Source organism: Engystomops pustulosus, chromosome 2 (assembly GCF_040894005.1).
Source record: "Engystomops pustulosus chromosome 2, aEngPut4.maternal, whole genome shotgun sequence".
Taxonomy (NCBI): Eukaryota; Metazoa; Chordata; class Amphibia; order Anura; family Leptodactylidae; genus Engystomops; species Engystomops pustulosus.
Window position 1 is genome coordinate 167641153 of NC_092412.1, and position 27264 is coordinate 167668416.

A 27264-nucleotide genomic window follows, 5' to 3' on the forward strand; every position below is an offset into this window, starting at 1 on the left:
ATAATGTCCCCTTCTACCTCATCTCTCCCTCATCTTACAGTGACCTGGAAGAACCTCCAAGAAGAGTTTATGTTGGAGATGTCCCTGGGACTTCTAAGGGAGAAGTGAATAAACTTGCAGGTCCAGCTCGTAGGTCAAAAAAGTCTTCTTTATTGGCGCATGTAATACACATCCAAGTTGCAGTAAAATTCAAGGAAAGTCAACGCATTTCAAGCAGATGGACTTGCTCTTAATCATGACTGTTGCATGAGTGTGTACGTTTCCCTTTTGTGCTAAACTCCAGGTGGAGAAACACCCACTCTCGAGCACCTTTATGGAAAAACGCCCACACTCATGAAACCAAAGCAATCATTATAACATATTTAACAAACAAACTATTAATAAAATCTAATTCTCATTATATTCTGCAAAATATTAATTTAATACAAAGCTTTGTGTGAAAACTTCCTCAAACCATTATTGCACATCACTATTCATGAAGCGCTGCGCTCTGACAAATTGAATTGCAACAGCTCCCTCTAGAGGTTAAACATCAGTTCAAGAGGGAGCTTTAGTGAAAGCTTCCTCATTTCATTAATACAATTTCATTTCCAAGAATTGCCGTGCTTTAAAGATTTCGGCAGTAACAGCTCTATCTAGAGGTGAAGGAATGAAAACTTCATCCGATGGCTTCCGGGTGCCAGTCATAAGGTAAATGTAATCTCCCCATGAGTATATTACTTCGGGGTATTGAGATTCTCGGCGTAATTAAATAGGACGAACTCCCGGGGGCCACCGAATGTATTGTAAGAGCTCCATTCCACAGTTAAACTAACAACAGATAAAATCAAAATTAGTAAAATAAAAACATGGAATAATTCTCTGTGAGTGACTGCATAATAATGAAAACTAAAACTTGTCACAAACCATATAAACTGTAACCCAAGATATTTCAGTTATTATTATTTTAGTCAAGGGGATTAGATATATTCCAAGGGACAATGAAATAGGCCTGTAAAGTGTATTACAATATTATATAGCCTGAATGCGACAAGATGTCTAATTAAAGATAACAGGATGTATACAGGGGTGTACCAAGCCTGTCTACTGCCTGAGGCGAGCCATAGAGAGACGCCCCTGCCCATATACGTAATATATCAGGGAGTGTCAGGACCAGATTCATCATATTGGTTTGGTGTGAAAATAAAGCAATGCAAAATGCATACAATGTACCCCCATGTAGTATTAAATGCATACAGCATGCCTCCATGTAGTATAAAATGCATACAGCGTACCGGCATGTAGTATAAAATGCATACAGCGTGCCCCCATGTAGTATAAGATGCATACAGCGTACGGCCATGTAGTATAAAATGCATACTGTGTGTCGCCATGTAGTATAAAATACAAACAGAATATATTATATATAAACACATACATATACACATACACATCCCATACATATACACATCACATACATATACACATACATATACACATACAGATACACGTTACATACAGATACACATTACATACATATACACATACATATACACATACAGATACACATTACATACATATACACATACATATACACATACATATACACATTACATACATATACACATACAGATACACAATACATACATATACACATACAGATACACAATACATACATATACACATACAGATACACAATACATACATATACATATTACATACATATACACATACAGATACACAATACATACATATACACATACAGATACACAATACATACATATACACATACAGATACACAATACATACATATACACATACAGATACACAATACATACATATACATATTACATACATATACACATACAGATACACAATACATACATATACACATACAGATACACAATACATACATATACACATACAGATACACAATACATACATATACACATACAGATACACATTACATACATATACACATACAGATACACAATACATACATATACACATACAGGTACACAATACATACATATACATATTACATACAGATACACAATACATACATATACATATTACATACATATACACATACAGATACACAATACATACATATACACATACAGATACACAATACATACATATACATATTACATACATATACACATACAGATACACAATACATACATATACACATACAGATACACAATACATACATATACACATACAGGTACACAATACATACATATACATATTACATACAGATACACAATACATACATATACATATTACATACATATACACATACAGATACACAATACATACATATACACATACAGATACACAATACATACATATACATATTACATACATATACACATACAGATACACAATACATACATATACACATACAGATACACAATACATACATATACACATACAGATACACATTACATACATATACACATACAGATACACAATACATACATATACATATTACATACAGATACACAATACATACATATACATATTACATACATATACACATACAGATACACAATACATACATATACACATACAGATACATACATATACATATTACATACATATACACATACAGATACACATTACATACATATACACAGATAAACTTACTTTATTTTCTTTTATTCTCCAGGAAGGTTCTCCAGGAATGCGTACAGCAGGGGAGAGTGGAGCGGAGGAGACAGGAGCAGAACGTAGATGAACGGGATGTAGGGAGGGAGCAGAGCGGAGCGGACCAGGAGGGAGCAGAGTATACACACACACACATATATATATATATATATATATATATATATATATATATATATATATACACACACACATATGTACACACACACATATACACTCACCCGCCACTTTATTAGGTACACCATGCTAGTAACGGGTTGGACCCCCTTTTGCCTTCAGAACTGCCTCAATTCTTCGTGACATAGATTCAACAAGGTGCTGGAAGCATTCCTCAGAGATTTTGGTCCATATTGACATGATGGCATCACACAGTTGCCGCAGATTTGTCGGCTGCACATTCATGATCCAAATCTCCCGTTCCACCACATCCCAAAGATGCTCTATTGGATTGAGATCTGATGACTGTGGAGGCCATTTGAGTACAGTGAACTCATTGTCATGTTCAAGAAACCAGTCTGAGATGATTCCAGCTTTATGACATGGCACATTATCCTGCTGAAAGTAGCCATCGGATGTTGGGTACATTGAGGTCATAAAGGGATGGACATGGTCAGCAACAATACTCAGGTAGGCTGTGGCGTTGCAACGATGCTCAATTGGTACCAAGGGGCCCAAAGAGTGCCAAGAAAATATTCCCCACACCATGACACCATCACCACCAGCCTGAACCGTTGATACAAGGCAGGATGGATCCACGCTTTCATGTTGTTGACGCCAAATTCTGGGCCTACCATCCGAATGTCGCAGTAGAAATCGAGACTCATCAGACCAGGCAACGTTTTTCCAATCTTCTACTGTCCAATTTCGATGAGCTTGTGCAAATTGTAGCCTCAGTTTCCTGTTCTTAGCTGAAAGGAGTGGCACCCGGTGTGGTCTTCTGCTGCTGTAGCCCATCTGCCTCAAAGTTCGACGTACTGTGCATTCAGAGATGCTCTTCTGCCTACCTTGGCTGTAATGGGTGGCGATTTGAGTCACTGTTGCCTTTCTATCAGCTCGAACCAGTCTGCCCATTCTCCTCTGACCTCTGGCATCAACAAGGCATTTCCGCCCACAGAACTGCCACTCACTGGATGTTTTTTCTTTTTCGGACCATTCTCTGTAAACCCTAGAGATGGTTATGCGTGAAAATCCCAGTAGATCAGCAGTTTCTGAAATACTTAGACCAGCCCTTCTGGCACCAACAACCATGCCACGTTTAAAGGCACTCAAATCCCCTTTCTTCCCCATACTGATGCTCGGTTTGAACTACAGAAGATTGTCTTGACCATGTCTACATACCTAAATGCACTGAATTGCCGCCATGTGATTGGCTGATTAGAAATTAACTGTTAACGAGCAGTTGGACAGGTGTACCTAATAAAGTGGCCGGTGAGTGTATATTTGTTATGCTAAGGGAGAAATGCCTGGGACTTCTAAGGGAGAATTGTCTGGGGCATCCACTGACCCCACAAGGGTAGCAGCAGATAATTATATGCCTCAAGTCTCTGACTTTTTCGGGCCAACCTGAAATTAAATTCGACATGGCAGGGCTCAGAGCTGTGGACTTTTTAAAGTATTTTTTTTAAGAGGAGCTATTGAATTTAATTGTACGCCAGACAAATCTATATATTGCCCAAAACTCCACTTCATTTTATGCACAACCCCACTTATGAAGCTTGTGAGGAAGCCATCAATCAGGGACTACTGAGCACAGACATTCTGTACCACACCCCGATGTTCCTCATGGCGATGACTAGGATGCACTTTGAAGCCATCCATAAGTTTTGGCATTACACTGACAACACACAGTATGATCATTTGTTTAAGGTCAAGCCCATATTAGACTATTTTAGTGCCAAGTTTGCCCAGGCATATACCCCAAAGAAACATGTGGCCAAAGACGAGTCCTTTTTAAATGGACATTAAGACATTTTAAAGGAAGATTCAATTCTGCGTGAAGATGTACAAGCTGTGCGAAAGTACATCAGGGTATACCTACAAGTTTAGGGTATATGGAGGGAAGGACTCCACTATAGTGCCCCCAGAATGCCCCCCTTCCTGGGTATTACTGTGATGATAGTGTTGGATTTGGTGCACCCACTGCTAGATCAGGGCTACCACCTCTACCTGGACAATTTCTATACCAGCACTACACATTTGTGTAGGGCAATTGGACGGACACCATTTACCATTTTGAAAAATGCCCAGACTATGTATGAATGAGTGCTTCCGTATTCATCACACAATCTTGGACCTTTAGATGTAGATTTTATCCTGATGTACTATGCACAGCTTATACATCATGCCACAAGACACACCTTCCCTTTTGAGCACTGCCATGTGCCCAGTCTGTAGATTATTTCCCAATATGGGTTATTGCCGTACCCAGGAAAACATGCATCATGATTTTTTGATGTGTTTGTCCCCAGTGGCATGAGTTGGGCAAAATACATTTGGCACTACAATGGCATATTCGATAAATTGCAAAGCAATTTTTCTCTGCACCATTCACTTTGTATCATATTTTGACCAGCATGTTGAGGGTTACAATGCGAACCACAACCCCATATAAATTATTTGAGGGTGTAGTTTCCAAAGTGGTGCCACTTCTAAGGGGTTTCTATTGTACTGGAACCTCTAGGGCCCTGGGAACACGGCATGGCACTCCAAATCCAATCTTGTAAAGACGGAGCTCAAAAAGCTAAATTTTGCTCCTTCCCTTCACAGCCCTGCTGTATACCCGGCCTGTCGATTATTGCCACACGTGGAGTATTGCCGTACTTGAGACAACCTGCAGATTTATGGGGTGTTTTTCTAAAGTGGGGTGTAGTTTCCAAAAATCACAAAAATCACACATATGTGCAAAAAATCTGAAACCGTATATTAACAAATTAAAATTTTTCAGCAAATCCCTTCACAGAAAAATGTTCTAAAATGTGTTAAAAAAAACTTATGGGCACAAAATTAGTACCCCTGAAGAAAGCAACTAGTCATTAACCAACTTTGTCAAATCAAAAAATACTATTTACACCTCTGAAAAATAGCAATGCTAAAACAAATGTGATTTCTTCAGTAAAACTGGACAAATATAAAAAATATATAAATGAAGTATTGCTGTAATCATAATGATTCATGGAATAAAGATAATGCATTATTTTATTGGCACAGTGAATGAACCCTCTGCACTTCACAGGCGCGACTTTGTCCACGGTGGCGGCCAAGGCAGAATAGTAGTCGGGGACAGGCAGGAGGTCAGGACGGGCATCACAGGTTTAGAGTCAGGGGTGAAGCGGAAGGTCAGAGCAGGCAGCAAAGGAGCGTAGTCATGAATGGAGCCGGTGTCACAATGGGAATTCAGAACATGAGGACAGGGCACCAGGAACAAAGCTTTCTCAAAGTCAAAAGGCACAACGATCCGGCAGGGGTCATAGGAAGAGGCTGGCAATTTAACAGGTCAGTGGTTGGCAAGTACCAGTTAGCGGAACACTAACCCTTTAAATTTTACAGAGCCGGTGCTAGGATGCGCACATCAAGTTATGGGAGATGGCACTGGAACCCGGAAAGGTGAGTGAGGCAGCAGGCACAGAGGGGAATACGGAGGCTCATGGGTGTGCCTGCGATCTGAGATATGGGTTGCAGGGGCACCTGTGACGAATACCAGCTACAGCCAATAACAGTTTACCAGAAATGGAAAGATAATGTCCCTTTCAGCCAGTACAGGAGAGTACACAAAAACTGTATGGACAATTCCACATTTAATGCCAAAGCAGGAATCCCACAAAAACTCTTTAACCCTTTAACGCTGAAGCCACTTTTCACCTTCCTGACATGGCCCATTTTTTAAAATCTGACATGTGTCTTTTTAAGTGGTTATAACTTTGGAACGCTTTAACATATCCAGTTGATTTTGAGATTGTTTTTTCGTGACACATTGTACTTCATGCTGGTTGAGAAATTTAATCAATATATTTAGTATTTATTTATGAAATAAATGGAAATTTGGCAAAAATTTTGAAAAAAACAATGTTTTCCAAATTCAAAATTTTCTACTTTTTGGAAAGTTGGTCATATCACTAAAATAACTTGATAACTAATATTTTCCACATGTCTGCTTTAACTTAGCATCATTTTTCAAACCTCTTTTCCTTTATTTAGGATGTTAGGAGGCTTATAACTTTAGGTGCAATTTTTCAGATTTTCACGAAAATCATCAAAACCTACTTTTGGAGGGTCAATTTAGTTAGAAGTGACTTTATAAGGCCCACATGACAGAAAACCCCCACAAATGACACCATTTTAGAAACTACACCCCTCAAAATATTCAAAACTACCTTTGGGAATTTTGTTAACCCTATGAGCGTTTCATGAGGGTGAAAGATAAATGAAAGTGAAATTAGAGAAATGTAATTTTATCTTACTATAGATTCATTGAACACTAAAATTTGCACCTTCACAATGGGTTAAAAAGGAAAATGCATTTTACAATGTTGAGGGCAATTCCTCCTGAGTGTGCCAATACCCATTTTGTCACTGTACCCTGCTGTACGGGCACATGGGGGCACTTGGAATGGAAAGAGCGTTGTTTTGTTTTTGCAGGGCAAATATGGCTGAAAAAGTTTTCATGTGTCAGGATGCATTTGGAGAGCCATAATGGTACCAAAACAGAGGAAAGCCCCAACATGAGACACCATTTTGGAAAGTACACCCCTTGGAGAGTTTAGCAATGTGTAATTTGTGTATTTTCCCCAACAGGTGTTTGATTCAATTAGGCCCCAAAAGGGAAAAAAGGTGAAAATTTTCTTAAAAAAGTCACTTTTACCCCAAATTTTTGTTAGCCACAAGGGATAAAAGATGAACCCCATAAATGTGTAAAACTATTTCTCCTAAGCACAGAACTGCACCACTTTTGCATATAAAGTGTTGTATGGGTACACAGTAGGGCTCAGAAGGGAAAGAGGAGCTTTGGCCTTTTAGAAGCCAGATTTGACAATCATCCTTTACATGTGTCAGGATGCATTTGGAGAGCCCTAGTGGTACCAAAACAGAGGGGAACCCCAACAAGTGTCACCATTTTGGAAAGTGCACCCTTTGGAGAATTCAGCAAGGTGTAATATGTGTATTTTCCCCTACAGGTGCTTGCTTCAATTAGGTCCCTAAAAGGAAAAAGGTGAACATTTTCCCAAAAAAGTCACTTTTACGGCTAATTTTTGTATCCCATAAGGCATTAAGGATGAAACAACCCCAAAAAATGTGTACTAGCATTTCTCCCGAGTATAAAATTGCCCCACACATGCAAATAAAATGTTGTATGGGTACGCAGTGAAGCTCAGAAGGGAAAGAGGGGCGTTGGCCTTTTAGAAGCCAAATTTGACAGACATCCTTTACATGTGTCAGGATGCATTTAGAGAGCCGTAGTGGTACCAAGACAGAGGGGAACCCCAACAAGTGTCACCATTTTGGAAAGCACACCCCTTAGAGAATTTAGCAAGGTGTAATATGTGTATTTGTCCGTAAAGGTGTTTGATTTAATTAGGACTTAAATAGATAAAAGGTGAACATTTTCTTATAAAGGTCATTTTACTCCTAATTTTATATAGCCACAAGGGATAAAAATATGTAACAACCCCCCAAAATGTGTAAACCTATTTCTCTCAAGTGTAGAAGTACCCCACATGTGTATATAAAATGTTGTATGGGCGCACAGTAAAAGGAAAGGGGAATGTTTGCCTTATAGAAGCCAAATTTGACAGAAATGTTTGACATGCATTTGGAGAACCCTAGTGGTATAAAACAGATAAGAATCCGAAAAGTGTCCCTAATCTTTGAACGCACACCCCTTAGAGAATTTTGCAATGTGTAATATATGTATTTGCCCCTACAGGTGAATGATCCAATTAGGCCCTAATCATTAAAAAGGTGAAAATTTTCCTATAAATGTCACTTTACCCCTAATTTATGTAAGCCACAAGGGATAATATATTAAATAACCCCAAAAAAGGTGTAAAACTATTTCTCCCGAGTGTAGAAGTACCCCACATGTGCATATAAAATGCTTTATGGGCGCACAGTAGAGGAAAAGAGGGATGTTTGTCTTTTAGAGGCCAAATTTGCAAGAAATCCTTCACATGTGTCAGGATACATTTGGAGAGCCGTAGTGGTACCAAAACAGAGGAAAACCCGAAAAGTGACCATAATTGTTGAATGTACACCCCTTGGGGAATATAGCAAGGTGTAATATGTGGTGTAGTGTAATACACGTGGTGAAATGAGCATTTTGAACATACAGGTGGTTTCCAAATATGATGTGCAATGGAGTCCAAGATGGAAATTTCAATTATTTCTGGAAAGTTCAGTGCCCGTTATGTGGCGCCCCTTATGAAATAATGCAGGGGTATAGGGAGCAACGGGACATAACAGTTGTTACAATTATTCATTTTACCAAAATTAATTCACAATCGGTTGGGCGCGAATTGTGAATGTCTAGTGTATAAGGAGGTAGTATATATCAAGGGACCAACTAAACTTTTGTCACTCTGGAGTTGTCGCAGGTCTCTTAGTAGTATGTAGTGTCCATCCTAACTTCTCTTTTGGAACAGACTCTTTATTGAGTCCTACAATTAGAAGCAGCAGAATTCACCGGGAAAATGCTGTCCTGGCAAAACACAGGAACATCTAAACCAGAGGTACTGGGGCCCCGTCCTTCTTGTCCCAATATTAGTTTCCTAATATCTTCCTCTTGAAAACGGAGAAATGATACGACAGGACATGCACATAAGAGCTCGTAAGAGTTGTACAGCGTGCACGGCCAGCACTTTTGTACCATATCTTCGTTTTTCGTAGGGAAATTATCGCCAAGTGTTGCTCTTATTCACCCTAGCAATGCCCATTGTGACGAATATTGCTGCTTTTGGCTGGACCAAATCGACCAGCCAATAGCGGCAAACATGGACAGAGGGGGGCAACAAAACCCCTCTGGACCGCAAGGCAAAATTGGTGGCTGTCAGGAACAGCCGCCACCCTGCCCCGATCACCGTGTCTACAGACATGGTGACCGGTATTACTGACGTCATAAGTAAATTCGCTGCTATTGGCTCATCTGAATTGATGAGCCAATAGCAGCAATAATAAACTGGGGGTGTGTGGGGGGGACGTAACCCTTCTGGTCCATGGGGCAGGATGGATGGCTGTCAGGAACAGCCGCCGTCTTACCCCGATCAGTGTTGGAAAGTCACTACCCGCCGCACCGTTCTATAACAACGCTCGTTGGGAATAGGCTATACAATATTTATTTATTATTTAAGCAATTTAGACAAATAAGGGCTTATTTTTTGCGAGACGAGATGCACTGTAAAAAAAACTTAATTTTAGTGGGTTTTTAGCTTATTGAAGCAATTTTATTAACTTTTTACGTGTGGAGGAAAATAAAATCATCAATTCTTCTTTTGGATTTTTAGCATTTTTTGGGGGGGGGTGTTCACTGTAGCATAACAATAATATATTATCTTTATTCTACGGATCACTACAATTACGGTGATACCTCATTTATATAATTTTATTTTTATTTGTCCAATTTTATTGAAGGAAAACTAGAATAGAAAAAATTGCATTTGTTTTAGTATTGCCATTTTTATAGCGGCATAATTATAGTATTTTTTGGTTTACGGAGCTGGTTGTAAGCTTATTTTTTGCGTGACAAGTTGCTCTTTTTATTGGTATCATTTTGGTGCTTGTAACTTTTTCGGATCACTTTTTAGAACATTTTTTGTAAAGCAATTTGATAAAAAGTTTTAATTTTTGGCAAGTTTTTGGGGTTTTTTTTTTACCACGTTCACCGAGCGGGTCCAATTATGATTAGGATTTATTGTACAGATGGTTACGGACGCATCGATACCAAATAAGTGGGGTTTTTTCGTGATTTAGTGTTTTTTATACTTTATTACTTGTGTAAAGGGAAATGTGGTGTTTGGGGGGACTTTCACTTTCTTTTATTATTTATTTTTATTGTAAAAAACCTTTATTTATTTATTTTTACTTTTTTTACTGTTACTGACATCTAAGCTTGAACAAGTGATCTTCTGATCACTTGTTCAAGCTTTTTTACAGGTTACACAGTGCAATACAGATGTATTGCACTGTGTAATGTAAGACACTGAGCATGCTGCGCATGCCCAGTGTCTTACAGCCGGGTCCTGCCAGGAGGCATGGACCCGGCTTCCGGAGGGAGATCTCGCAGCCCCGGGCACCGGCAGTCCCGGGGCTGCAATCGGAGCAGCGGACCCCCCCGGTAAGCGCCGCGGGGGGGTCCGATTCAACTTCAGGTAACTTTAAATGCCTCTAACATGCCGCGGTCAGCGCGACCGCGGCGTGTTAGGGGTTAACACCCGCGATCGGAGAAATCTCCGATCGCGGGTGTTAGAGGCGGGTGTCAGCTATAATATATAGCCGACACCCGCAGCTTGACGTAATAGTACTGCATTTTGCGGGAACGCACCTCCCGCGATGCAGTACTATTACGTCAAATGTCGGGAAGGGGTTAAAGAAAAGGGCTACCGTCTCCACATCTTAAAAAGGGCATACCTGAGCAATGTCCCAAAAGGACTGTCTGATCCGCAAAGATAAACCTCCAAGAGCATCAGAAGGGGTATCTGCGATGCCATTAAACTTTATTACACAATACAATCAACATAAAAGAATACGAGATATATTAGGTAAACATTGGCCCATACTGAGAGCAGATAAGGTCCGACAAAAAAAAATTATCCCAAGAAATCCAATACTAAAGTCACATTTAGGAAAGCTGCCACCCTGAAAAATATCTTAGCCCCCAGCCAAATCAGGGAACTAAAAACACATGCCAAAACTGAGAATAAGCCCATTAACAAAAAATGTGACCAGCAATTATGGCTATGTTGTCATAATATCAACCATAAGGCAACATCTTTTCAATCCAATGTAACACACTTGTCTGATAGACTTTTAATATCCACAACTCCATGATTTGCCAAACAAGCTACTTAATATATGAATATACCTTGTGGAGTGCCCATGCGGACAACAATATGTTGGACGCACCACACAGACACTACACGAAAGTATCAACGGCTACAGACGCAATATAAAAAACAGATACCCCTCACATGGTCTATCAAAACATTTCCTTATCAGACACTAAAAAATGAAAAACTCATCAAGATTACGCCCAGGGGCGTCGCTAGGTCAAGAGATCCGGGGCCCGTGCCCCGGATCCTTTGACCTGTGCCCCAAATGTCCCAGGCAATTTTCCTCACTATCATCGCTATCTATGTCCTCAGGACGTAGATAGCGATGAGGAGTGAAGAGCGGATGAACGGAGCCGACGGCACTGATGAGCACTGTAGTGGTGAAGGAGCCGCCGGCTCCGTTCTCCACTACAGGGAGCAGGAGATGCAGTCACACAGCGTCTCCTGCTTCAAGCAGCTGACTACAGCTGCCGGGAGCATGAGACGCCGGGTGATGACGTCACCGCGCCTCATCGCTGCAGTAAAAGTTGAGAAGCCGGAAGTGAGACTGAGGTGAGAATAAGTGTTTTTTTTTTTTTAATTATCCAAGGGGGAGGGGGCACATTTAGGGGACTCATTACAGATGGCTATGGGAAACATAACATTACAGCGGGCTTTGTTGGATATTACTGGGGGCTGTGGAGACATTACTGGGGTCTGTGGGGAATATAACAGGGGGTTGTGGGCACATTACTTGGAGCAGTAAAGACATTGGGGGTGTGCAGTAGAAGACATTACAGGGGGCTATAAAGACATTGGAGGGAGCTGTGGGGGGCATTACTACAGGGGACTCTAGGGGACATTACTGGGGGCTGTGAAGACATTGAGGGGGGCTGTTGGAGACCATTACTGGGGGCTGTGGGGGATTTCTTAGTGGGGCGTTGAGGATGTTGGGGGGCTGTGAGGGACATTACTGGGGCTGTAGGGGACTTCTAGGTGGGGCTGTGACAACATTGGGGCGGCTGTAGGGGATATTACTGGGGCTGTAGGGGACTTCTAGGTGGGGCTGTGACAACATTGGGGGGGCTGTAGGGGATATTACTGGGGCTCTAGGGGACTTTTTTTAGTGTGGCTGTGGGGGATATTACTGGGGCTATAGGGGACTTTTCAGTGTGGCTGTGGGGGACATTGGGGGCTGTGACAATATTGGGGGGCTGTGGGGGATTTTGCTGGGGCTGTAGGGGACTTTTCAATGTGGCTGTGGGGGACATTGGGGGTTTTGGGGGACATTACTGGGGCTGTAGGGGACTTCTCAGTGGGACTGTGGGGGGGCATTAGGGGCTGCGACAACTATTAGGTGAGTTGATTCTTTATGTTGGCACGATTAGGCTCGGCATTATTTAGTTTAGGGTCACATTGAGAGCTTATTAGTGGGGGGCCACAGTAATTAAGTGTAGATTGCATTCTTACTTGTTAGTTCACGATTAGGGAACATTATTAGGTGGGTGGCACAATGAGGAGGTGTAATGTAAATTATGGGGCTTTATTATAAAACCAGATTGTATGTATGTTTATATATATCTGTTTATATATGATTTATAGGTAATATAGGTTTTAATATGTTATGTTAGGAAGCATTTATTATTTTTGTATTAACAGTATTTTCAGGAGGACTTTCTGTGTATCTTTATTAGGGTCCCTTTCACATGGTCGTCCATATGCTATCTGTACAGACAGCAGCTAGCATACGGAATGGCCCAGCTGCAGGACTTCTTATGAAGAGGGGAGGGGTGAAGAGCTGTCACCCTTCCAACTCCCCAGTCAAGCAGTCCTGGCCTGCGAAAGGGGCCTTACAGTACAGGAGGCAGATTGTTAGGGGTAGCAGCAGGATAACCCTGCTAGGGGACCAAGATGATGGGGATAATAAAGAACATAAGATGTCTGTGTGGTGAACTCCACAGGGAGGACTCGTGGCTGAAGAGGAGACGTGGTGATGCTGGGCCTAACTGAGAAGATAGAGGACAACTACACTTCACCTCCTGACACTGGATGTAACAGGTAGGGATTTCTCTTGTGTTTTCTGTATCTGTATGTGTCGTGTATAGGTTGTGGGCATTAATAAAAGTCTGATACATATGCATTGGGGCCCGTGCCCCGGATCTTTTTCCACCCTAGCAACGCCCCTGATTACGCCCATCAACCATATCATTGAGAACACACACAATAGATATGAAACATGCAACGGGGAGGTCTACTGGATTTTCAGATTAAATACATTGAAACCATATGGATTAAATGAAGACTCAGAAAGTCTCATCATACACTGACAAATAAAGAGAGGGAAAAAACACTTCCTGGTGGTCAGGCGCCAAAACATTAGATAAAGAAAGCAGCAACTAACAACAGGCTAGCCACCCTACATCATCAGATACAGTGACTCATTTGTTCATTCTCTAGCCAATACAGCATTGTCATTTTAATTACTTATATATGTATCTGTTGTTTGTTATTTATTTATCACTACTAGACCAAGGATTTACTTTTTCATTGATTCATTAATCAATTTTACTATATACTATATACATCTGTATATGAATTTCTACATATTGAAATAACTGAAAACCCTAGGGCAAAAGGTCTTATGTATACGCTTACTTTGTAACATGTCTGTATGCATATATATTTGTATATGTTTTTACCATTTATGTATATACATTTTATATAAGCATATATAAGGCTAGCTTTTAATGAAATTCATATCATGTATAAATGTCATCCATACAGTTACGCACACGCAGATCTGCACCATCCATACATTTACGCACTTGCAGCTCTGCATCATCCATACAGTTACGCACACACAGCTCTGCACCATCCATACAGTTACACACACAGCACAGCTATACACACAGATCCTCCCACCACACACACACACACACACTCCCCCCCCCCTTGCCCCTCTTCTTACTCTGTCGCAGCACAGCATGTCCCCATTCTCCCAGTATCAGGTCCTGTGGTGATGTAAGAAGCATGTGATTAGTCACATGATTCTGACATCACCGCAGGTCCTGTAGCTGTAGGCAGAGGGAGAGAGCAGTACAGAGGCTCCTCTATGGGAGATCGGGTGAAGCTCTATATCAGGGAATCACCCGATCTCCATTACAGTGGTCAGGAAGGTCTGGCAGTGTGGAATCCTCCTGACCTTCGGTCTATAAGACGCAGGAACTTTTTGGCAAGATTTTTTCTTGCTAAAAAGGGTGTCTTATAGTCGAAAAAATGCGGTATTTTGCTATTCTATCTATTGTCAATATGTAGATTGCTTGTAAAATAAATTAATTTGCCAAAGAAATTACAAAATTTTTAACCTGCATTTTGTTGTAACCCCTATTAAACACTTAAAGGGTTAACAACTTCATAAAAGTTGTTTTACATACGTTGGGTTTTTCTATTTTTCAGGCCTTTCAAAGTCACTTAAACCTCTTCAGGACGTATCGGTTTATACATTGAGACTTGGTCCTTTTTTAAAACATTTGACCAGTGTCTCTTTTTGAGGTAATAACTTTTCAACACTTCAACATAACCCTGTGATTTTGAGATTGCTTTCTCGTGAGACATTGTAGTTTGTAAGTAGTATAATTTCTCTGATCAGTTAATGATGAAAAGTTATATTTTTATTAAAATTTTTCCTAAGTTTCAAATGATCTACTTTTTAGACAAAAAGTCATACCAAACATTTTTTTTTTTTGTAGAAACCCCTAATAACTGATCTTATTTTGGAAAACTACAGCTCTCCATGGATTAATCCAAGCATTTTAACCCCACAGGTGGACCCCAAATAAAATGCATAATGGAAAGTGCATAGTAAAAAAAATCCATTATGTCATATTATGCCCAGCTCTTGCCACGGGAGACAAACACCCCAAAAATCACAATGTGTGTTCTTCATGTACGGCAATACCCCATTTAGGGCAATAATCTACAGACTGGGCACAAGGCAGCGCTTAAAAGGGAAGGTGCCTGGAAGCGAGGTACTTGAATAGTGTAGAGCTGGTGTAGAAATTGTCCAAGTAGAGGTAGTAGCCCTGGTCCAGCAGTGGGTGCACCAAATCTCACACTATCTTCGCAGTAATACCAGGAAGGGAGGGCATTCTGGGGCACTATAGTGCCTTCATATACTCTGAACTTGTAGGTATACCCTTATGTACTTTTGCAAAGCTTATACATCTTCAGGCCATACCTTGACCTCTTATTGGGCATGTACTTGCGGAATCGAAGTCTCCCTTTAAAATGTACCAGCGACTCATCTATGGCCACATGTTTTGCCAGGGCATATGCCTGGGCAAACATGGCACTAAAATGGTCTAATATGGGCCTGACCTTAAACAAACGATCATAACTGGGTTCATCTCTGGGTGGGCACTGCATGTTGTCGGTGTAATGCAAAAACGTATGGATGGCTTCAAAGCTCATCGCCATGCGGAACATCGGGGAACATCCAGTAGCTCCTGATTGATGGCTTCCTTACAAGCCCCATAAGAAGTATTATGCTCCAATACTTCTCAATCTCTGCTGCAGCGACAGGGGTCCACCTGTGGGGTTGTGCATAAAGTGCATGAAGTAGGGTTTTGGGCAATATGCTGTGCAGCATAGAGATTTGTCTGGGCTACAATTAAATTCAATAGCTCCTTATCAAAAAAATACTTTAAAAAGTCTACAGCTCTGAGCCCAGCCATGTCAAATAATTATCTGGGGACACCCATGTGGGGTCAGTGGAAGCTCTATCAGGGTTCAGGGGTAGTGGACCCATTGGCCCACTGTGGACGATGACGTAAGCAGACACCTGGGAGTGGAGTCCTGGGAAATGGTTTTCACCAGAGCCTACTGCAAAGCGGGTTGGACTTGCTGCGGTGTTGTACTACCAGGTCGCTCAACAGGCGCGACTTTGTCCGTGGTGGCAGCCAAAGCGAGGTACAGAGTCGTGAGGCAGAAAAGTGGTCAGGGACAGGCAGCACAGGTTCAACGTCAGAGGCAGAGCAGAAGGTCAGTGCAAGAAGCGGAGAAGCGATATCAGGAACAGAACAGGGGTCACAATGGGAAATCAGACTAAACGCATGGAAACGGCTTTCTCAAAGACATAAAAGCACAGAGATCCGGCAGGGGACACAGGAAGGGTCCGGAAATGTAATAGAATGGGCAGCCGTCCAGTGGCAATTATCGGTGCGCTGCCCCTTTAAATCTTTGGAAGCCGACACTCTCGCACAGCCTAGGAGTCAGAGCCGTGCGCTAGGCCCCCGGAGCCATCGCTGGAGCACAAAAAGGTAAGACAGACAGCCGTGGAGAGTGGACAGGGGCACGGGTGACAAGAGTACCTGGGACAGTACCCCCTTCGGCCCTCCCCTCTTCTTGGATTGGAGGTATTTTTGCAAAAGGTCATGGTCCAAGATATTGTCCTCGGGCTCCCAAAACCTCTCCTCAGGCCAGAACCCCTTCCAATCAACAAGAAAGAACATCTTATCTCTCACGGTGTTCATGTCCAGAATCAGGAGGAGGTATTTTTCCAGGAGAAGCGGCTCAGGGTGACTGGCTTTAGGAGAGATACATGGAATAAGTTTGGGATGCGCATAGCGGGAGGAAGGCGGAGTTGATACGCCACAGAATTGATGCATTGCAGCACCTCGAATGGACCCAGTTTGTAGCTAGGGATCTTCAGCCAGACATAAAGTATGGCTGTCTCCCAATGTGTCACCTGGAGAGAAGATTGGAGGAAGCCTGCGTTTGTTGTCGGCCTTGGTCTAGGTCCAAGGAGAAGCCTGTTGCAGGAATTGTAGGAAAACTCTGCCTATGGCAGCAGAGAGGACTGATCGTCCTGTCGGGTGGAGAAAAAGTGCCGAAGGTAACAAGGGACTGAAAGAGGAAGAGGTGGACAGGGATGTTGTCCATACATAATAAAGAAAGGAGCAGAGCCGGCAGATTCCGATTCCAAGGAATTGTCGGAAAACTCTGCCCATGGCAGCAAAGAGGACCAATCATCCTGTTGAGCGGAGACAAAGTGCCGAAGGTAACAGCCCAGAGGCTGATTGACTCTCAACTTGTACATTAGACTGTTGATGATATGCGGAAGAAAAATCCAGCTTTACTTGTAGTTGAGTACACGACTGCCAGAACTTGAAAACAAACTGGACCCCACAGTCTGAGATGATGTACTGAGGAAGTCCATGAAACCGGAAGATGTGCTGGAAGAAAAGGCTGGCAAGGCGTGGAGCTGATGGCACGCATGGCAGAGGAACAAAGTGGGACATCTTGGAGAACCTGTCAGTTACCACCTAGATGACGGTATTACCAGAGGAAGGTGGAAGGTCCGTGATAAAGTCCATAGGCACGAGAGTCCACAGGCAGCTGGGTATCAGTAATGGCAGAAGAAGACCTGCTGGCTTGAGACATGACGACTTGTTACGGGCACAGGAAGTGCAGGATTTCAGAAAATCTTGAATGTCCTTGACCAGATCTGACCAACAGTTGAAATGGGAAATGAAGGCGACAGAGCGTTGCAATCCAGCGTGCCCAGCCCCACGAGAACAATGTCCCCAAGTCAGGATCCTCTTCCTAAGAGCAGGTCGGACGCAGGTCTTTCCAGGAGGAAGCTGCCGCAGATCCACAGGAGCAGCAAGAACCAGGCATTCAGGTGGAATAATATGTTGGGGAGCAGGATCTTCCCCAATGATATCTGAGGCAGGAGAGAGCATTGGCCTCAACATTCTTCTCTGCAGGACGGAAATGTATCAGAAAGTTGAAGCGGGAGAAGAAGAGGGACCAATGAGTCTGTATTGGATTGAGATGCTGGGAAGTCGGGAGGTACAGGAGGTTTTTGTGATCAGTATAGATACTGACTGGATGATGAGCTCCCTCCAGAAGATAAAGTCATTCTTCAAAAGTAAGTTTATTGGCCAGAAGCTCCTGACCACCAAGAGAGTAGTTCCTTTCTGCAGTTGAAAAGGTCTTAGAGAAGAACCCACAGTTGACAGTTTGGCCTTTGGGTGAGAACGGCTCCAGCACCAACGGATGAGGCATCAACCTCTAGCAGGAATGGTTTCTCAGTATCAGGCTGGATGAGAATGAAAGCAGATGCAAAGGCAGTCTTCAGCTTGGTGAAAGCTTCTTCAGCCGCCGGAGGCTAGAGTTTAGGATTGGTGTTCTTCTTTTCAGCGCCACAATGGGTGATACCAGGGAGGAGAAATGTGGAATAAAATGCTGGTAGTAATTGGTAAAGCCCAGGAATCTCTGGATAGCTGGAAGTACCACTGGATGAAGTACTGCAGACAGCTTCATAGGTTCCATCTCTAATCCCTTGTCAGAGATGATGTATCTGAGAAAAGGAAGACTGACTCTTTTGGTGAAATTGGCACTCCTGGAGCCTGGCATATAGGCGATTGCCCCTTAGATGTCTGAGGACTTGCCATACATGTGCCCAATGGGACTCAATGTCCACAGGTATAAAGTAAGTCTCTGAAAATGTTTTGACAAGCTCCTGGAACACCTCTGGTGTGTTACAGAGTCCAAAGGGCAAAACAAGGTATTCGAAGTGCCCATCTTGAGTATTAAAGGTGGTCTTCCATACATACCCTTCATGTGGATGAGGTTATATGCCCCCCTCAGATCCAACTTGGTGAAAACCTTGGCAACACGTACACGATCAAATAGTTGCATGATCAGTGGCAGTGGGAAGGGTTTTTTCACTGTGACTTTATTGAGACAATGGTAATCAATGCACGGACGGAGGGAACATCCTTCTTGGCCACTAAGAAGAATCCAGCACCGGCAGGAGAAGAAGACTTGCATATAAAACCCTTCTGCAAGCTCTCGTTCACATAGGCCGCAGTTTCGGAAATAGATAGGGTGATACACTCGAACCCGTGGAGGAGACGTACCCGGCATCAAGTCTATTGGGCATTGGGTTTAGCGGTAGGGTCTCTGCTTGTTTTTCTGAAAAGACATCAACAAAGTCTTTGTATGAAGCTGTGAGACCCACCAGTGGCTTGATGGACACTGAAGAGACTATGATGGACACAGGATGAGGAACCAGCAAAAAGTGAGACTGGCACTCCAGTCCCCAGCGAAGAACCTCCCCCGTCCGCAAGTTGAGCACAGGTGCATAGCGCTTCAACCATGGAAGAACCAATAGCATTGAAGATGTGGACTGGGGTAGCAAATAAAAATGCCCAGACTTGCAGAAAAAGATGCTTGGTGTGGTACTGGACCAGATCTGAGAGGATTTGGCCACTGACGGAGGAGATGACCAGGGGCTTCTCAAGACGGACCACAGTGAGATGATGCTGGGAGACCAGGGCAGCATCCACAAAGTTTCATGCAGAAGGCAGAAATCTTGATCTGGCTACCTGCCCCAGAGCTGAGCAAAACAGGAATATTCAAATGTGGAGTAACTTTGATTTCACCTAAGGACGTGTCTCCCAAGAACTCTAGGTACGTGCATTTCCCAGATACTGTGGGTGGACTAGAAAATGCTCATTCTGTGTCCATCATGGTCTCTTCAGTGTCCATCAAGCCACTGGTGGGTCTCACAGTTTCATACAAAGACTTTGCTGATGTCTTTTCAGAAAAACAAGAAAGTGCTCTGGGCTGGCACAATAAAGGCATCAGTTCCTCTGCAGCTGACACAGAAGGTGGCTGACATGGTCTTTGGAAGACAGGAGCCAGGCAGGTTGCAGTTGTTCCAGATGCTGCTCCTCAGAGTGCTCAGCAAACCAGATGTCAATCTGAGTGGCCAGAGAGACAGTGCGTATTTAATCTGTCCGGAAAATCCCTTTTTAAAGTTTGCGACCAAGGCGGGTTTTCATTCCAGGCTAGCTCAAAAGCCAGGGTACTCAACCGCAAAGTCACCAACAGATGACTCCCCTTAACGCAAGTTCATCAGTACGATCTCAGCAGAAGACGCCAGGACAGGTTCTTCAAAGACGGACTGGAATTCAGCGAGAAACACAGTGAGAGTAGCTGCGACTGGGTCGTTCCTGTTCCAGAGAGGGATAGCCCATGCCAGAGCTTTCCCGGAAAGAAGGCTGATCATGAAAGCCACCATAGATTTAAACTTCTGCGTGAGAACTGCCTAGGACTTCTAGGAAAAAAAAAAACTATGTGCACCAGCAAACAGGGTGCAACAAAAGTGGCTTGCTTGCCCTAAGACGCCCTAACTACCACTAAAGATACTGTGCAGTGCTATACTTAAAAGTGTGCCCAGTACAGAACAACTCACACAGTGAATTGCATTAGGGTTCAGAAGGTGATCACACAGGGAATATGCAGGACGTAGGAGGGAACAGATAGGGATCAGACAGTGCAATAGTGATTTTGGTGTAACAGTTACGCTCAACTCCTCTTTCCAGCGATTCCAAACCAAAATGGTGCTGCTGGATGGAGGTGGAAGGAGACAAAACCTTGGTTTTTAGTCCGAAAATGCTGTAATTGAGCAGTCAGCCGTGACTGGCCAATCGCAGAGAGTGGGACCGATCCAATAAGCCAGGTGACGTCAGTAGGAGGTTCTCCTGTCTCCGTTTCCTGAGTCCTATCGCTAAATAACCATGTCATGTGACATAGTTACACGCAATGCATGAATCGCGGGAGCCTGCTTCGTTATAGTACAGTGCAGAGTGCTAAGGGGTTAACAATCAATCAATAAACAATCAAAAAAAACCATCAATAAATTATTTTTTTGGCTAAATAAATTAATTTTTCAAGCCATTTGCACAATCACAATGGATAAAATAGCAACATTCTCCACAAAGTTTGATACCCAATTTCTCCTAATTAAGCCAATACACCATATGTGGGTTTGGGCACAAGCCATGTCATTGAAGAAAGCTGCGTCATTCAGAGCAGATTTGCATTGTCACTTATTAATGGTTAGACAATCTTTATATTGAATGGGCACCATGAAAAAGGCTTAAGAGGTTTATTGCTAAGGATCAAAGTAGAGTGGTTTCAAAGTGGTAAACCTTAGCTGCACCATGAAGGTATAGTACAGTACTGACCCAATTATTCCCTGTTCAGACAGTTGGCTAATATTCCCTGTGAAACCTAACCTCGGAGCCGCAGCCCTAGAAAGCTGCCACCCTGACCGGAACCTATCCCTAGGAACGCTGACCCTGTTATGAGCCTAGAGGTCCAAGGGGTGGTATGTGAGAATGTATCTCACAAAGTTGTCAGGTGGAATAAGTCCCTACATGTCATGTTTCTCCCTGCTTCAGGCTCATCAGGGGACATAATTAACGTAGCCACCTTGATATATGACAAGGGTGCAATGTAGAACCAAGATGTCTTGTGTAAGGGAGGTAAATGCTTGTCCCAACCGAGTGTGTCCTGTTTAGCGGTTCTCACATTGAGGAGCGTCCGCTGTTCTGAGTGAACCAGTAGGACAGTGGACGCTCCTCAATACGAGACATCCTGGTTCTACATAGCACCCTTGTCATTTATCAAGTGTGGGAATAATAGGGTCAGTACTGTACTGCATCTGTATCTACCCTCCTTCTCTCCCAACAGTTGTATTGCACCCTGTGTACCTTTACTCACCTGTACTGTTCCTCCGTGACATTATTTTGGACCGTTGCTTGAACCATCAGCACCAATACCAACTTATACAGGCAGTGAATACCAGTATCAAGGCGAATGGTCCAGAAGACGGTGCTCCTTCTCCGGTCCTAGTACAACTTTTCCTCCTGGTGAGTCCACTCCATTTAGGGGCCAGATTTGCTCATGTCACGTTATTGTTGTTTTGTTATCATGTATATCTGGTAAATTCCCCACGGTTAAGTAGGACGCCTGAATTTATGTATTTAGACTGATACCCAATTTAGGAGTAACCTAAATTACATTGACACACCATTTTATTTATCTTAACGACAAAACATTAAAAGTTATATTTTATTCACCATTTAGACTTCTCTTTACATAGAGAAGATGAAATCACACATCCATATTTGACTTTATTTATAATTCTACACTACAAAGTCAGCGCGTAGACCAGATTTGCCTCAGATTAATATAAAAATAGTGCTGACTCCTTTGCTGCAAGGAATTAAAAGACCAGTTTTAACTACAACTGTACCTGTTTTAATATTCCTTGCAACTCCTTTTGAGACCACATGTCTGCCAGAAAAAGACGAGCTGCTTCGGCAGTTTTAGAACTTCTGTAAAGTAGAAAACATTAGAAATTACACAATTGTTTTGTTTTTCATTCTCTTGGAGTACAAATTTTATAAAAAGAAGCATATATGAAAAACATATGTCTTTACTGGCACCCAGAATTCAAATCTCAAATTGAAGCAAAAGATATAACGTCAACCTGCCAATCTCTTAGCTTCAAGAGGGAAACAACATGTTCCCACATGATGAAACATATGAATGTTGCATTATACTTTATTGTTAATAGATTTCAGGAATGTTGATTCATGGATTATTTTGATTATCTTAATTGGAGAAAATGGCTTTCATTTCACAAAGGTCACATTTTAAGAGCAAAGTTAAACATTATAGATCTTTGACTTGTTTTTCAACCTCATGGTAAAATATTCTAAATAGATGAATACTTAATCAATCTGCTCCATAAGGAATATTCTAGATTAATTTATTTGGATTTGAGAATTAATCAAAATTCCCAGTAAAAGGCTTTGTTTGACAAAGTCAATATTAGTTTTATATCTGTGTCCATTCATTCTTGTTGTAAGGGTCTGAAAGGTGGAGCCCACATATTGAAGGCTATATGAACAGTCTACTAGATAGACCACAAAATCAGAGGGACAATTCAGAACTTGTTTAAAACTAAAAGATTCTCCAGTACTGTGTGTCATAAAACTAATAGTTTTACTCGAAGTGGCTTGCCCATGAAAGAAAATTCTCAAATTTCAATCCCCTGGTGATGTGTACACAAAGATCATTTTTAACCCCTTACTTTACAATTTACTCAGTTTTATTGATGTTTTAGCTATCACTCCCTAGGCTAGTCAGTGTAAAATTTCAGAATGTGGGCAAGTAGTAGTGGGCTTAGCAGATTCATTATGATCCTACGAGTGCTGTGAGATACAGTGTGCTGAGAATGTGGTTAGATTATCAGGGTAAAATTTATCATTTATCTTCTGAACATTGTACTAGTATCTGACACACAGAAAGAGAGATTAGACAGATTCTCAGCTCTGCTATATCTTACCTATAACACATACTGTCAGATCTGCTGTGCCTCCCTCTCCCCTGGATAAAGATCTTATCTGTCCATAGCTTTACTCTCCCCACGTGCCAGGAAGTCTGTGTGTGTCTGTGTGAGCTCATCATGGAATGCAAGGGTGGGGGCTAGAGACAGAGAGGAGCTCAGTGCCATGTCAGACAGAAGAACAAGATGTCTGCCGACCCTAAACTCAGAAGATCCAGGGTCAGGTCTAGGGGCACCAAAATTGTGTACACTAGGACCGAGAGAAACAGGTTGGAACTATATTTGTGAAATGCTGTATTTTTGTTAATAACATTGAATTATAGAATGTGTTATTTTGTTGTACAATTAAGAAATGTGTCTTTATGAAAATATCCCCTTTATAATGTCTTGTATTGGCTTTGTGTTGGTCGTTTTCCTTAAAAGATATCAACTGAAAATAACAAACTAGAAAATATACTTACCTTCACTTCTCTTCACCTGTCCTGTCCGTCGATAGTGTTGACACACCAAAAAAGAAACCTTTAATTAGCAACACAGAGCTGCACAACTGTAGTATGTAAAGTTATAATACAACCTACAGCAAGTATTGCACTTATGGAATAGGGACAAGAGACTCTCTCAGACTGTGAACATTAATCCCTTCCCGCCAGTACCCTTTTTCGATTTTGCATTTCATTTTTCACTCCCCACCTTCAAAAATCTATAACTTTTTTATTTTTCCATGTACAGAGCTGTGTTAAGGCTGTGTAACAAATTACACTTCAATTTAATATTCCATGCCGTATACTTGTAAGTGGGAACAAAATTTCGAATGCAGTGAAATTGGTGAAAAAACACATATGCGCCGTATTCTTGTAGGCTTGGATTTTACGGATTTCACTGTACGTCCCAAATTACATGTCTACTTTATTCTTTGGGTCAGTACGATTACAGGGATACCAAATTTGTATAGGTTTTATAATGTTCTCATACATTTACAAAAATTAAAAGCTCCTGAACCAAAAAAAAAAAAGTTGCCATCTTCTGGCTCTAACAACTTTTTTATACTTTGGTACACAGAGCTTTTGGAGGTGTTGTTTTTAGCGACTTTTGATGACGTTTATAATTTTATAATTTTTAGGACTGAATGACCTTTTTATCACTTTATGTAGAATTTTTTATATTTTTTAAAATGGCAAAAAGTGCCATTTTCCGTTATGGTGTTAAACGCAGTGAAAAACCGTTATAATATTTTGATAGATCGGGTATTTTCAGACACGACAATACCTAATGTGTTTATGATTTTTACTGTTTATTTATATTTATATCGTATCAGTTTACCAGGGAAAGGGGGACGATTTGAATTTTTATGTTTTTTTATTATAATTTTATTTTTTATTTTACTATTTTTCAGACTCCCTAGGGTACTTCAACCCTAGGTTGTCTGATCGATCCTACCATATACTGCCATACTGCAGTATGGCAGTAAATGGGGATTTCGCCTCCTCATTCATTACAATGTGCTGATAGTGGCACAGGGGCTCAGCGAGGCAGCGGTGGTAGTAGTGGCTCAGTGCAGAGTGTTGGCTGTAAAATTACCACCTCAGCGGTGTGGCAGTTTTTTGTAAAGACACCAGGGGAACCGAGAGTGGGTATATGTCGTATCTACGGGTAGAAAGTGAAGCGTGGTGAGGAAGCTAACGTTGGCACCGCGGCCCTCCGCCAACACATGCAGCGTCACCATTCAATGGCCTGGGAGAAAAGGGTGTCAGATGTGGTCCTCTTGCAGGCGCAGCAACAGCAGCAGCACCTAGTGGCACACATGATGTTTCAGCAAATCAAGGCTCCAGGGAGCTGTTTGTCTTTGACATCATCTCCCGGTCCAGATGCTCCTGCTCCTCACTACGCATGGCGCCAGCAGTCGTTGAGTGAGGCGATTACAAAGAGACAACTCTATGCGTCCAGCCATCCTAAGGTGCAGAAGCTGACCATGCTCTTGTCGAAGTTGTTGGTACTGCAGTCTCTCCCTTTTCAAGTAGTGGACTCTGCACCCTTCAGAGAACTAATGGCTTCCAAGCTGCACGGCAGCGCGGACGTGTAGGGCTGTAACTATGGTCAGGGCCAGAACATGTCCTTTACAGCCCAATAGGTGAATGTGCTTCCTGCCCAGCCACACCAAAAACTTCTACAAGAGACGGCGCTTTCTCCTCCATGTTGACAAACTGCTGCTCCTGTGCCAGTGTCCGTCTCCTCCTCTTCCTTCTCCACCACCACAAGTGCTGCTCCATCATACAACATGTGCTGGGCACAGCGGTGTCACACAGTTCTACACTGCGTTTGCCTCGGCGAAAAAAGTCATACAGGGGAAGAACAACAAGAAATCAATGTGTGGGTTTCTCCGCGACAACTAAAAATCAGAACCATGGTGATAGACAATGGGAGGAACATGGTGACCGCGCTGCACCGCGTTCCTGAAGTCTTCCACCAATCAGCAAGACATTCTATAAATGGCTAGGACACACACTTCAGCCATTCTTACAAAGCCAAGCACACCTTCATCGAGTTGCAGCATCAGAATGGCCTCCTCCAACATAGTCTGCTATGCGATGTTTCCACTTGTTGGAATTCCAGCCTCCATATGTTAGACCGCCTGTATGAACAGATTTTTTGATGATGCAAGCGAACAGGAGTACTCCCCTGTGAAACTTTGATGTCAGCCACTGGCAGCTCATGCGTGACACCTGCCATTTGCTCAGGCCCTTTGAAGAGGCCACATTATTTGTCAGTCTCCAGGACTGCGGGATGAATAACGTCATTCCACTGCTTCATGTCCTGGAACTCATGTGGCCATGAGATGTAGTCTCCACTTCTCCAGTGCCCTGACCAGACAGATTTTGCAGCATGAGTTCGATGGGGGCTGAACTGGAGGAGGAGGACATTGGAGCACAAGCAGAGTCTGGTGAAATCAGTGGTTTTTCTACTCAGGTGACAGGAGAGAAGGAGCAGGAGCATCCGGAGGAGGTAGAAGACGAGGCAGATGACCCAGAAGCACCATGGCAGGGAAGATGAAGGCTGGGAGTCCCTCAGAGTCACTTGAGCAGATGGCCAGCAGCATGCTGCTTTGCCTAACTAGTGACAGCCGAACAGTCAACATCCGCCATAGGGTTGGTGACTTTTTTCCAGCTGCTGAGAGGGAGAAACAACTGGCATACTATTAAGAAACACTGTGCACACAGTTGGCCGCTGCCTATGTGCGCCATTGTCCATCCTCTGTCATGTCTGACCGGGGGATTCCTGGCAGTCATTGCTCACGTACTACTCCCACCGCTGCTGTGAGGAGCTGTGTGTGTGTGGGGGGGGGGGGGGGGGGTAGGAGCAATATCAGTTCAATCAGCAGCAGCTTAAGTC

The 27264-nt window shown here is 42.5% G+C and overlaps 1 protein-coding gene across 1 annotated transcript in view; it reads right to left on the bottom strand.

Moving 5' to 3' along the window:
- PKP1 (plakophilin 1) overlaps positions 1–27264 on the bottom strand; it is a 287100-nt gene that overhangs the window by 23487 nt on the left and 236349 nt on the right. Inside the window, exon 12 of the mRNA XM_072137242.1 lies at positions 22780–22861. Coding sequence (XP_071993343.1) covers positions 22780–22861 — 82 coding nt within the window. The remainder of the gene's footprint in view (positions 1–22779; positions 22862–27264) is intronic.